Raw genomic sequence first — 13,967 nt, 5'->3', positions numbered from 1 at the left:
CCAGACAAACGAGTGAGAGGAAGACCAAAAAAAAGGTTGATGGATTTTGTGAGGGAGGACATGAGGACAGTTGTTGTTAGAGAGGAAGATGCAGGAGATAGGCCGAGATGGAAAAAGATGACACGCTGTGGTGACCCCTAACGGGACAAGCTGAAAGAAAAAGAAGTGTATACTAGCGTATTATAAGACCTGATTTTTCCCACCCAAATTATTTGACCAAGACATTATTTTTTTCAACAAAAATGAATAGCAAACTTTTTAAATCTTGAAATGTCAGGTGGTCACCTACACGGCAGTGTGGTCTTCCTCCAACATGGAGGCGCTGTAGGTTGTAGGAGCAACAAGCCCAAACCGCTTCCGCTGGTTAGGAGGACATCTTTCACACATTCGTCAGAAAATCGTTATATTTCAAGTAAAAAGCAGGCACGAAATTGCATTTTGTGAATGATATTCATTTTTTTGTGTCTTATGCGTGTTTATAAATTGCTGTATATTTTCTTCGCAGGCTTGAAGGACAATGGACAAGCAAATAGCAGGTAGGAATTGACATTAACTTTACGTCGAATATGTGTATCGGCGTCTACTGTAAGGCCGAGTCGACATAAACAAGGCTGCGTTGAACGACGGAGGCTGTTTGCATTTTCTGCACATTATTTCATCTTACGTCCTGATTTTATCTCATGTATTTATTGCTTTAATAGGTCACAGAGCTCGCAGGTTTTGAGAAACTGTGACCGTCGTCTTGTGGCGTAAATTATTATTAATTTCTTTGTCGAAGAGAAACATTTTTGTATTAATACCCAGTTAAAACATCTTTACAGTGGTCTCAAATAGCAAAGCACGGTTCTTGAAAAAGCACACAGAAATGAATGTATCCTGATAATTCCCAAGGTTTACAATTGGTTGATTGCCTGAAGATGCTGCTGTACAGGGACAAAAGCCTCTGAATTTTGTGCTTGGCGCTGCAGTCGTAAACCCACATTATAATGGAGGCTCACTACTTGGACATTAGAAGAATAATAATTATCATGCGAATATTTAAACGATGAATTTGCATGGCGATATAGCTCGTAGTTGTAATTCAGGATAAACGGTAAAACACGTTGTACAAACATGCACACGCAAACTGGATGTCGTGTCAAGGCATGGCTGGAGTGGTCACCGTTGCTGACACTGAAAATCTAAAATCAAATTAAAATATGAGGTTCAACTCACGCAAAACATGAAACAGCACCACTTGCACGGTAAATACTTCTAATTGTGCATGAATATTGTCACATTTGAAAGATTGGTGTTGTCCGTGTAGACGTATTGAAAAGTGTTTAGAAATGTGTAACAATAATACATATCTAAGTAGATTTAAAAAAAAAAAATCATACTCCTGTTGTGGGGTTTTCATAAGATCCTGGGAGTGCATGACATAACTCGTGTGCCCTTGAGCTTCCTCCAATTAACAGTCACAATTCAAAGTGTGTAATTTGCATGGTGTAAGAGTTTTAGACGTTCTGCCAGGCACAGTTAGCAAGTTCACGGTTTGAGTCTGGGCTCTGGCTTTCTTGTTCTGAAGTTTGTGCATATTCCTGTGAGCTTGTGTGGCTTTTCCGTGTTTCTTTTTCCCCTCTTTGGCCTTGTCCCACATTCCACAAATCTACATTTTGGGTTCATTTAAGACCTAAGTTGTCTCTGGGTGTGAATGTAAATGGTTGTTTGTTTTTACCTCGTAATTGGCTGGTGACCAATCCAGGGTGCAGCCTGTGCCTTGCCCAAACTCAGCTGGGATTGGGTCCAGCAACCCTAATAAGAACCAGCGGAATAAACAATGAAAGGGAAGTTCCACGTGTCTCTGTCTTCAAAAATGCCATTCTCTCCGTCTCTCCAGCTGGTTCTGTGTTTATGTGTCGGCTCTGCAACCAGTTCTCTCCCAGTCACTCCCTGCTGGTGGACCATTGCTCCCAGCTGCACCCCCTGCAGGAACCTCACGAAGACATCATCGTTGCACTGCAGCCCCTTGCGGGAGTGCCACTGGCGACCTTAGCAGGTCAGATCAGCCTGATGATATCGTGACAGTGCCATTCTCAATCATTAAACCTTGACAATTTCCTTATCGACTAAAATAAATTTTACATTACCTCTCCTTACAAGCTAGTTTCACTTTTACGAACTGTCTTGACATTACCACGGAAGCCAAAGAACTTTGTGCTATTTCACACGCGACATCGATATGATTGGTTCCGTGCTTCAAATATTCTTTGATTTTGATGGAAAATTGACCGCCGGTTCCCATGATGCAATACAAAAGCTCTGCTGCATTATGGGAAGTGGTGGCATTTCCCCACTCTTATTTCATCATCAGAAATTGCGTTTTCACCCATTTCTGTATTTCACAGAGTTCATTTTTAGCCACAAACCAATCCAAACTAGGTAAATATAACGCCGTTCTGTGGCCGTAATGGATTATCTGCATTTCTGTTGATTACCTCAGTTTGTGAATGTTTGTGTTTGAGAATGGGGTCATGGAACATATTCCATTTGTACCCTAAGATTCCATTGTATTACTATTATTTCTTGAAACATTATCCCAACTGAACTGCTTCAGTCTTCATCTGGGGGAAAAAAAGTTAAAGAGCAAACATAAGGTACCAAAGTCAAATTGAATACTTTGCGCTTTTTATGGTTGATGTTAGGAGTGTTTTAGTTACTTTGTCTGCAGGGTCTTATTTGTTAATGTCAAAGACGTCACCCGGTTTCTGCAGTGAAAGTTATTAAAGTAGAATTATTCACACCCTTAACAAACCCAGTCAATCTTCTGCATCATCTTGGCAAATTCCACGTTTGTCTCGTCCACGTGCTTGACAATAAGTGGGATCCGGATTTGGATTATAGCCGAAAGAAAGTTGTAAATTGCTTAATTAAATAATAATGTTTTGTATTTATTTATGTATTTCACTTTTGAAAAAGCCAAGGTCGGTTGTTTTTTTTTTTTTTTTTTTTTTTTTTTGCACCACTCAGAATGATGTAAGTTTCTGTTCCGTGTTGTGCACAGAGACCTCGGTAAAGCGAAAACGAGGGCGACCAAAAGGCTCCACCAACAAAGTACGCAAATATCAAAGGGAAGGCAGAGAAGATGTCGCGCTGTCCCCGGTAGGAAAAGTCCAAAGACAAGAGGGACAGAAAGAGGAGGCCGACACGCAGGGTATGGCCCCAAATGGTAGGACGGACAGTATGGATGGAAATAATCTGTTCTCCGATATAAGTACGCTCATTCCAGTCTTTTCTTCCCTTCGGCTAGGCGATGACAACAAAATAGCTGAGCTGAAATGCAACGACTGCCATCGTTTGTTCAGCAACAGACGGCAGATCGTCAAACACATCTGCCTGAAAGCGCAGTTCGAGGAAGAGGAAGACGACGACGACGACACTGGTGAGGAAAACAATCATGTGGCCAAGACAAGAAGCGTGTAGCACATTGTCGTTCACTTGTGGAACCGTTTGAAAAATATGTTTAGCTAACTGAAAGTGCGCTGAATATTTGCATCCCATCCAGGCAGCAAACGCAGCGGTCTTGAGGATTGTGAAAATTTGGACCCGGAGGGACCAGATAAAACCCAAAAGCAACAAAGCCCTAAAACGTCAGGAACCAAGGGAAGAATTGGTAAGCACCCCTTCAGAATTATTCATTTGAAAATTTGAATCATATTCATTGATGGTCTACTCTTCTCCGTGCGTAGGAATGAAGAGTTTTCAAACCTCGAAGTGCAGCAAGAGCAGTCAAATACTTTCGAATGGGGAACGTCTCCCCACCTCCAAAGACGACGAAAGCGGAAGCAAAAAAAGTCTCATCGATGTCCTTCTCACTGAAGATGAGTCGCTCCCAGGTCAGTCTCGTGTTCCTAACTGCGGATTTATTTGGAGAACATGTTAAGGGGACACTTTTAATTTTGTAACCTCTTAACACCACAGGTGTCATTAAAATGATTCCAGTCGAGAACATTTCTGGTGTTTCGGAGTATTTAAACAGTTCGGGCGGGTTTCGGGTGAGTCTGATTTTCTACTCTGAGTGTACTCAATATCTTTTTTGCTTGCTACCAATGTTTTTGTACCTGTGTGCGATCGCTGCCATTGGATACCAGAAATCTGTATGGGATCAATCAGCGAAGTAATCTAACCTAACCTGACCAATTTGACAAAGTTGGTCCAAACTTGCAGCGCCCCATGAATGAAATCTCATTTATTTGGAAAGCTTTGAAAAAAAAAAATATGACGAAAAACTGTTGTATTGTATTTTATAGTAGTTGTTCGTAGTAAACCGTGAACTATCTACGTTGTTGGCTACATCAGAATGCTGCAGTTCCTCAGGATGATGCAGAAGACATTGCAAGTCAGTCTGCAGCCGGTGTTGAAGACCCCAAAGCAGACCAGGACCCGAGGTACTATTAATTTACCACCACAGGAAATTGACAGTACATAACAGAAGTGGGGTGGCACGGTGGATCAGATGGTAAAGCGTTGGCCTCACAATTCTGAGGTCCTGGGTTCAATCCCGGACCCGCCTGTGTGGAGTTTGCATGTTCTCCCCGTCCCCGTGCCTGTGTGGGTTTTCTCCGGGCACTCCGGTTTCCTCCCTCATCCCCAAAAAACATGCGACATTAATTGGAAACTCTTAAATTGTCCCTAGGTACGATTGTGAGTGTGACTGTTGTCTGTCTCCATGTGCCCCGCGATTGGCTGGCAACCAGTTCAGGGTGTACCCCGCCTGCCTCCTGCACGTTGACAGCTGGGATAGGCTCCAGCACTCCCCGTGACCCCCGTGAGGATAAGCTTAGAAAATAGATAGATGGATGGACGTGAGAAAAAGTAACAAGCAGCATTTGCCATTTTCTGCTCGGCTGATTCATTTTTCGCTCTTCTCCAATCGTAGTTCCGACAGAACAGAAATCACACCCGGAAAAGGCTTCCTGGAATATTCCGTCAAGCAAGATGTCCCCAAGTACTGTGAATATGTTCATTTTATATCATACGTTTTCATATTTTATCACTTCATTTGGAGGCCTAATTAACTGCACCTCCATGTTTTGAGAGACGGAGTGAATTAATAAATCAATTCGGGGTCATTTGCTCATTGACTGAGCCCTGATGCACAAATCAGGTTTTGTGTGGAGGTGCCCCAATACTTTGGTCCATGTATATACAGTGTACTTGACGGAAGCTATTGTACGATAAGATCGCAATTACGGTCATGAGCAGAGTACCAAAAGAGAAGTAGTAGTGTAAAAAAAAAAAAAACTTTTGACTTGACACAACAGCGGTGTGTATAATAAAAAGCTTGTTGACATGGTGATAGAATAATTTCTCTCTCTCTCTCCAGTTTGATCCCGAGCCAACTGAAGGTCTTTGGCTGTGAGTTCTGCAATAAAATCTTTAAATTTCGACACTCGCTGATGTCCCACCTCAGGACTCACACCCAAGAGAAACCATTCAAGTGTCCACACTGTGACTATGCGTCCTCCATCAAGGGTAAGTCAATCCTCATTTTTTTCCCCCCAAGGGAAATGTTTCTTTTGTTTTGTGTTTTCTTCTCACTAAATGTGGTAAATTCAAGTACAGAGGACTGACAGCACAACGTGTACATTCCCATAACATCCAGGCTTCCTTTAGTCCAATATTTTTTCCCCTTTGTTGTCTGAAGCCAACCTGAACGTTCACCTTAGGAAGCACACCGGAGAGAAGTTCAGCTGCCAACAGTGCGCCTTCAAATGCCTCAACCCGGGACACCTCAAGGTCTGATTCCGTACCCTCGCAGAAACTCCCTCGCGGGCTTGGCGCAAGTCTTTCGCGTGAATCTGCTGTCTGCGGTTCTTTAGGTCCACGTCGAGCGTGTCCATTTGAAGGTGAAGCAGCACTGCGGCTTCTGTCAAAAGAAGTACTCCGACGTGAAGAACTTGATCAAACATATCGAAAAAAGTCACAATTTGAAAGACCCGCTCATCCAGAAGAGCTATCAACAACTGAGGTTTTTGATACACGCCGTGTAAATATTTATGAAAGAAATCTACAAGTAACCTGCTCGATGTGTTTGTCCAGGCTGAAGACTCGCCAGGGACTGCGACAACTGCTCTACCACTGTCCCACTTGCAGCCGCTGCTTCAAGAACCAGATGGAGCGCGAGCGCCACTTGCTGGTCCACGGGCCTCAGCGGCCCTTCGCCTGCTCGCTCTGTGACCAGGCCAAAACCTGCTTGGCCACCCTGGCCGCTCACGTCCGGAAGCATCCCTTCCTGTACGTGTGCCGCACGTGCGAGGGCAATTTTGTCAGCAGTCAGAGACTCAAGCGGCACCTCCTGGAGGTTCACCCTGAGTTGGAGCAGGAGGAGGCATTCAAAGAGTGTATTAAAAACAGCTTCTACCTGATGAACGGTGGAAAAATCTTACCGGTAGAGGAGGAAAGAGAGGGCAGAGAGAGAGGCTTGAACGCAGAAGGAGACGCCGAGTTGCGAGATGAGAGCAGAGAAGATCTGATGAGAACTGGCGAAGACGGTGAGGAGTGGAGGGATGGGGAAGACGACCCGCAGAAAGCAGCAGCAGCAGCACCGGAAGATGCGGACCGTGCTGAATCTCACGCTGAAACTGTTCAAGCAGACTGGACTGGAGAAGGATTTACTCAAAAACAGGAAGTCAAAAGCGTTGCCGAGAAACAGAACGACGGGCGCGTGGAGTCCTCTGCGACGGCACTCGCACACGACTCTGCGGAAAGCGATAAGCCGGGGCACGAGCCGCACTCGGAAGACGCGACCGCCGATCCAGACGTTCAGTTGGCGGATGATCGCGAGTCCGCCGCAAACACTCCAGTGAACAATTTTATCCCACGCGCGCCTTTGCCTTCAGCACCTTCAGAGGAAGACGCCCAAACGGCACAATCGGAGCAGGTCAAATCACTTTGATTTCACTTTTTTATTGTTCCCCCCCCCCCACACACTTCATCTTGCTCGAATATAATGAATCCATATTTTATCTTCCAGGACTTCCAATTAAGTGCATTCCAGCAGGTGTTGCTATCACTTCCGAAAACTCTTCTTGATATGGAGACCTTCCAGCAGCTTAGGAAAATATACGGAGACCTGGAGTGTCAATATTGCGGTGAGATGAGGGAACCAACGACCTGCTCAATACGATAATAGCAGAAATTCTGCTTGAACCATTTGGTTTGTCTTTTATTTTAAATTGGAGATACGGTGCACCTTTTCCAACGTTTTTGCACAAAACACAAGTCCTCAGGAAGCAGTGCACTTCTACACCACTGCAGACTACAAACATTAAAGCCTGAAAAATAAGCGCAGCGTGAGACAAGTGAAAGATTTTGTTCTGAGTCGCAATTGCTTGTGTCACTTTGGCTACCTTATTCTCACACGCATGTAAATCCATCAATTTTTACAAATTTGTCTTTTTTTTTTTTTTCCCCCAGATCAGGTGATTGAAAGTTTGATTCCCAATTTTTCTCCACACAGTAGCCAATTCTTCTCTCACCCACCATCCGAAAAACATCGACCCACAGCACACATGGTCATCTCCAACCATCCATTTCCCGTTGATTTTGACACAGCTCTGACTTGAGTAAATTGTTGTAATATCTGCTGTTGTTTTCTATGATCTCCCTGCAGGGAAACTCTTCTGGTACAAAGTCCACTACAACGCCCACGTGCGCACACACACAAAGGAGCACCTGCACTACTGCTCCAAGTGTAACTACTCGTCCATCACCAAAAGCTCTTTAACGAGGCATCTGATTCAGAAGCACAGTGGCGTGCTGCTGCCGTGTTCCAGTCCGGGATGTAAATACACGACTCCTGACAAATACAAACTACGAGCCCATCAGACGAAACACCAAAAAGAGGTAACAAACCCTCTTCCTACATATTGCTCACAAATCCTAGGGGATGCATTCACATGGAAGGCCCTAAATTATATGTAATTACTATATGTTTTTTTCCTTTTGCCTTCAGTGAAATTTCTTGTATTTTCTATATTCTATCATCTGTGGAATCAATGTTTATCTTGAAACATTTAGGGTGTTTTTAAATAGGGACAAACTTTCACAGAGACTAACTTTCATTGAGCTTTTGAAATTGTCTTTTGGAGGCCGAATCAAAATGGAGGCTTGTTTAGAAATTTACGATTGCAATTCTCATTGATTTTCCCGTTATCCTTTTTGCAGGGGAAAAGTGCGCCCTGTCCCATCTGCCAAAAAACCTGTCCAGAGCACAGGCTTAAGCAACACATCCAAGTCTTGCACCCTGGTAAAAGACACTCAAATATCAACAAATCAACAAACGTATAGGTTAAAGTCAAAACAATTTCTGGTATTCAAATGTAAAATGAAAATCATTTGAATTCATTTCTATGGTGGAAAGTTTGCAGATTTAGCTAAACTCTTCACTAATTATACACGAGATAACTGGATAGTCTGAAATGTAGATTATTTAGTGACGTTTTGTCAATGTCGGACATTTACTTTTTGGTTGCTTGTTGCAGACGCAGTACCAGTCAAAGGCCAGAAGGTGAAACGAGCAGAGAAATGCCCATACTGCGAGTCCTACTACCTCAAGAACAGCAGCGAATTTCAGCAGCACATCTGGGCCCACCAAGGTGAGATCTCGCCCGACCTTCGGCGCAAATACGCTGTACCTGTGATGACTTGCAACGCGACTGCCTCGTGTCAACCGTGGAGAACTACAAGTTCTCGGGAATTACAGTCTCAGAGGACTTGAAGTGGGGGACGGACATCACCTCCGTCCCCGAAAAAAAGCCCAGCAAAGGACGTACTTCTCGCGGCTTCTGGGGAAGCACGGCCCTGTCACAAGAGCTGCTGAGACAGTTCTTACACGGCGGTTATCCAATCAGTACTGTGTACCTCCATCACAGTCTGGTTTGCGGCCGCCACAAAAAAAAAACAACAAACTCAGACTACAGACTCAGACTCAGACTCCACCAGCTCTTCCAGCTCCTTCCGTCGGGAAAGCGATACAGATCAATGAAAGTCAAACGTGGCAGGCATTCCAACAGGTTTTTCCCCTCTGGCAATTAAGTTATGGAATTCCTGATAAGCGAACCTATTATTTTTCTGCCTTGTGCCATGTTAGGACACTCAGTCGCACCCTGCTGGTCCAAGCCGTATTGGTATGAGTAGTATTTATTTATTTGACTTTATTTATTTTGCAGACCACACAATTCATCACTTAAACTGCTCCCTTTGCACAAGTGACATTAACACACTTATCTTGATAGATTTCACATCCTGCACGTCTTATAAGGAATCATTCCTATAAACAGAAATGTCTCGTTCTTGTTGTTGTGTTGTTCCTTTTTCTCCGTGTTTTTTGTTCTGTGCCTCGTAGCAGGGCAGCACCGACTGCTGGAGAAAAATTCCTTCCTCAGTCATATGCAGGAGCTCCATCAAGAATTCTGTGTTTGCAAATTAATGCTCTGTTTTTGACTATTTTAGTACTGCGCACTGTGTACATTTTGTTACCGAGGTTGTAGTTTGGAGTGCTGAAGAACAACCAACAATGTATCATACTCGCAGTTTGTTTTCACACAAGTGCACATTTTTGTTTCATTCCGTTTGCAGGCGTGAAGCCATTTGTCTGCAATATTTGTGACTACGCGAGCCGCAGCAGGAACAACTTGAAAAATCACATGAACCGACATAGCAGCGAAAGATCTCACATCTGCGAGCTGTGCGGTAAAACGTTTAAATCCAAAATGTCGTTGAAGAGCCACAGACTGAGCCACACCGACCAGGGTACGTACGTTCATCTTTTGCCTCAATGAGGATTGTTTACTTTCATTTTGAAGTTGCATATTCATCATTTGTTTTACATTGGTCAACATAATGACAGTTCGTTAAAAATATACTGTACATGGCTTCTTTGTTTGATAAATGAAGCCCTGCCCTTTATTGTGTGTTTTTGTTTTTTTAATTCAGGGAAGCAGTTCAGCTGCTCAGAGTGTGACTTCAGTTCCGCTTTGAAGGCTCCCTTGCTGAGGCACATGGAGCAGCATGCGAGATTTAAGGTCAGAATCGCTCGGCACACCCCGTACGAAGGTTGGCAAAGGCATCGCTCAGTAAAGTAAATTCAGAAAATAAAATACAACGGACACGAGATATTCCGACTGTCATGACTATGCAATTAGTTATCACTAAAATTCATAAAAGCACAGGCAGCACCATGGAGCAACTGGTTTGTGTGTTGGCCTCACACTTGTGAGGTCTGGGGTTCAAATCCAAATCCAGTTTGCATGTTCTGTCATGTCCAAAAAAAACCGTGCACCGATTGGACACTCTAAATTGCTCCGAGGTGTGATTGTGAGTGCGACTGTTGTTCGTCTCCATGTGCCCTGCGATTGGCTGGCAACCAGTTCAGGGTGCACCCCGCCACCTGCCCGATGATAACCGGGATAGGCTCCGGCGACCCTTGCGAGGATAAGCGGCTCAGAAAATGGATGGATGATTTGTCCGTTTCTGCCCGACACGGATTTTGATGTACTTTTAATTGCTTTGCCGGTTCGTAGCCATTTCAGTGTGGTCACTGCCTCTACTCCTGCAACACGTCCGGTCCGCTGAAACGACACTACAAGACAAAACACCCGGGTCAGGAGTATCAAAATGTCGGAGAAGGTCTCTCAGATGCGGAATATTCCGCGCAACAAGGTTTGAATTCCAAGTTTCTGACTTTCAGTACAGCGGGAAGCAATTATTTTCACATTCTCCTGATAACTGATTGTTCTTCTTTGAAGGTGTAAATGCTTAAAATAAAACAATCGCAAATTGCGTCCGCGCTACTCCGTTTGTATCGCCACAAAGTGTTCTGAGAGTAAATGTTTTTTATTTTTATCTTTGCCCGTGTTTTCAGCCATCAAGTGCCCTGAATGCAGATTTGTTTACGGCACCAAATGGGAGCTGAATCGGCACATGAAGAAGAAGCACGGTACAAAAGAGACGGAATGCACTTGGGAGGTACACAAACATGTTGTTACAGTCCCAGTGGTACTGGGTTATCCATTTGCTCGTTATTAGAGTTGTGGTAAAAAGTGGAGTGCTGCACATTATAATCACCCCACAGTATTTAACTAAACATTATTTGAATAGCTCCGTGATGTTTTCATTCAAGACTGAGCAGTCTCATTTCTGACACATTTCAAATCAAATGAGCAAACCTATGGAAGTAAATATGTGACCACCAGGATTTGAATTTGAAATGTAAAGTCATCACTTTGTCAATAGTTGTATTTCAGTGTAACTTTTCAACGTTAACAATTCAACTGGCTACAATTCGCTGTCTAAAACTCACGTCTGTGCTACCCACTGATCTAAAAAAAAAAAAAAAAAAAAAAAAGACTAGATAGCCGCATACACATCGAGTGGTATATTGCCTTGGTTGGCTGCCATCTTGGTACTCCCAAAACGCGTGGAGGACATGGTTTACAGGTTGGATTATGGCGGGGGTTTTCCTCAAAATTTGGCATGTAGGATTAAAACTGGTCGTGTGAGCTTGACATTTTTTCATTTCTGGTAACATGAAGGATTTTTAATTCGACTTGGTAAGCCAAAAAAGGCGAAGTGCAAAGGAAAGACATTGACCAGCGTGACTAGCAAGAAACCTTGCTTATTACCTAGCGCCTGATTTCCGTGACATGGTAACTTTTACCTAAATACGGTGTGAAGCACTACCATCATAACATAGCAGAAAAACTAAGCATTTTTTTGTCATCAAAACATGAAATTTTAAGTAAATCAGTTAGATATATTTTTGTAAATAAGGACTCACAATGGGAAAATAAATGCTAAACGCATTGTTCCTTTTTGTTGTCTCTGTGAATTGCTATTTCAGACAGAAAATTTAAACTTGTTTCCTCGCATTTGAAAATCAAACTCAATTTGCAGAGTTCTGTATTATGAAATTCATCAAAAATCTCACAGAAAATGTGTTTTCTTGCTTATCCACTGATGAAGTTTGGGACAATTTTGACATCGCTTTTTTGCGAAAAACCGTCGGCCTATAAAGGTGAAGCAGAGAGTGAACGGTGAACAACAACAACCATAAAGAAAACTTTGTTCAAGTGAATTAAGCTCATCAGAAAAAAAAAAACTTTATAAACAAACTTTAACAGTGTCAAAGTAAATCTTTCTAACTTACCTGTTGAATGTTTTCTCACAGCCACGAAACTGGCGATTGACGCTGCACAGGTCGGCATGCTTGTTTTGGGAGGATCAAGATGGCGGATGGCGACTTCGGCTTTGGTGGCCAATGAGCCATCCAGTCTTTTTTTTTTTTTTTTTTTTAATAGATCAGTGGTGCCACCAGGCAGGGTTACTTCAGGTCAGAACCGAAGACCCAGCCAATCGGAGTTACGCTTTCTTAGTCACGTGACGTTACATACTAAGAAAGCGTAATTGGATTGGCTGGCTGTTTGGTTCTGACCTGAAGTAACCCTGCCCGGTGGCACAGACGGTTGAATTTTAGACACCAAATTGTAGCCAGTTGAATTGTTAACATTGAAAATTGACACTGAAATATAACTATTGAAAATGTGATCGCTTTACATTTCGAATTCAAATCCTGGTGGCGCATATTTACTTCCATACAAACCAGGCTTTATATATTCAACGCTGTATTATTTTATGTGTGAATTCATATTGAGGTGGAAGAGACTGTCGACAGTCAATTTGTGCCTTTGGACCAAGAAGAGGAGATGACAGAAGAGCAGGCTGCCCTGCAAGACAATGGTGATAGTTGAGCTACCCTGCAAACAAAATAACATTTAAGTTGTTTTTGTTTAACCGTGTGTGTCCGCATGTGTGCACAGGGACTGATAATATTCTCCAGCAGATTGTCGAGTTAAGCTCAGAAACTCATGACGCCATCACGTCCATGGTTGCCATGGCTCCCGGCACCGTGGCCGTGGTAGAACAGGTGAACGCCGTTCGCTTTGTCCCGAGGCGTCGCGGCCCCGAAAAAGGGGATTTCGATTTCAAGTCGTGGCGGCGTTCGCAGGTGGTGGATGAGGAGGAGGCCGGCGACCACCAGCTGATGGTCGTGGACGCAGACGGGGATCTGTCCGCCGAGCAGGTGATGGTGGTGGAAGAGGGGCAGGAGCTGGAGGCCCTGAGGGTCCTCACGCAAGACTACAGCACTCAGCACTTTATTGTCTACGTTCAGGAACAAACTGTGGAAATCAACTCGTAATGCTGGCGTTTCAGAATAGACTATCAATATCTTTGCGTTATCATCATCAAATATTAGTAGATATTATACAATAAAGCATTGCAGTCTGAATTGTGCCACAGGTTAAATGTGCAATACTTTCTTCCATTGCAATACTGTTTACCTCCAGAGTTTATTTAATAAAACGCCGTCTTGTACTGGTTGGTGTGTAGCTCTATGTACTAATTGAACAGAATTGATGTTCATAATGAATAAATGAAATATTGAAATGGCGAAAAGACAACAATTTAAAAATTGCTGCATTTCTCTCTGCCTAGATATTGAGGTTGTTGCCCCACCCCCCCCAAAAAAAGATTACATATATGAGACCATGTCAATAAATTAGTTTGTACTTCTTTAATTCACTATTTCAATTTTCCAAATTTAACAGAAAAATACTTTTCGGAAGGCCAATGACTAATTTCTACAAGAATATGTAATGTTCTAACTTCTTGGTATGGTGGATTTTGTGTTTTTGTAAGATCTGGTGAAAAAAATAAACATTTGTAATATTTCTCACAATGTAGTGAATCAGCTAAATATGAATTTCATTTTTTTGCATTTAAAAATTTTCCATAGTACAGTATAAAAATGTAATATGCATTTCGGATAAACAAAATAGTGACATCCTCTGAATTTCTCAACCTAAATAAATATAGCCTCTTTATGATACCAAATTATGGACAAAACCAGAGAGAGGAGACGTACA

General features: G+C 43.0%; 1 protein-coding gene across 4 annotated transcripts; it reads left to right on the top strand.

Annotated features, from left to right (window-relative positions):
* The first annotated feature begins 306 nt into the window (after positions 1-306).
* LOC133501117 (zinc finger protein ZFAT-like) lies at positions 307-13,731 on the top strand. Of its 4 annotated transcripts, none has more exons than XM_061820589.1 (25): positions 307-423; positions 506-536; positions 1,880-2,038; positions 3,044-3,208; positions 3,290-3,421; positions 3,545-3,652; positions 3,729-3,875; positions 3,961-4,034; positions 4,339-4,427; positions 4,919-4,987; positions 5,366-5,514; positions 5,687-5,778; positions 5,862-6,010; positions 6,082-6,922; positions 7,016-7,133; positions 7,655-7,887; positions 8,209-8,290; positions 8,526-8,639; positions 9,622-9,795; positions 9,979-10,067; positions 10,566-10,704; positions 10,907-11,010; positions 12,696-12,780; positions 12,861-12,967; positions 13,049-13,730. In XM_061820589.1, the coding sequence occupies exons 2-25, from the start codon at positions 518-520 to the stop codon at positions 13,238-13,240; spliced, it is 3,630 nt and encodes a 1,209-aa protein (XP_061676573.1). In that variant the 5' UTR covers positions 307-423; positions 506-517; the 3' UTR covers positions 13,241-13,730. The 4 variants fall into 4 exon arrangements, with proteins under 4 accessions (XP_061676573.1, XP_061676574.1, XP_061676575.1 ...); XM_061820590.1 differs by having other exon boundaries at positions 332-412; positions 13,049-13,731; XM_061820591.1 differs by lacking the exons at positions 307-423; positions 506-536 and adding an exon at positions 597-1,244 and having other exon boundaries at positions 3,044-3,193; positions 13,049-13,731.
* The last annotated feature ends 236 nt before the right edge of the window (positions 13,732-13,967 follow it).

Source organism: Syngnathoides biaculeatus, chromosome 5 (genome assembly GCF_019802595.1).
Source record: "Syngnathoides biaculeatus isolate LvHL_M chromosome 5, ASM1980259v1, whole genome shotgun sequence".
NCBI lineage: Eukaryota > Metazoa > Chordata > Actinopteri > Syngnathiformes > Syngnathidae > Syngnathoides > Syngnathoides biaculeatus.
The sequence above is the reverse complement of the archived record's forward strand: the minus strand, read 5'-3'. Positions and strand labels throughout refer to the sequence as shown.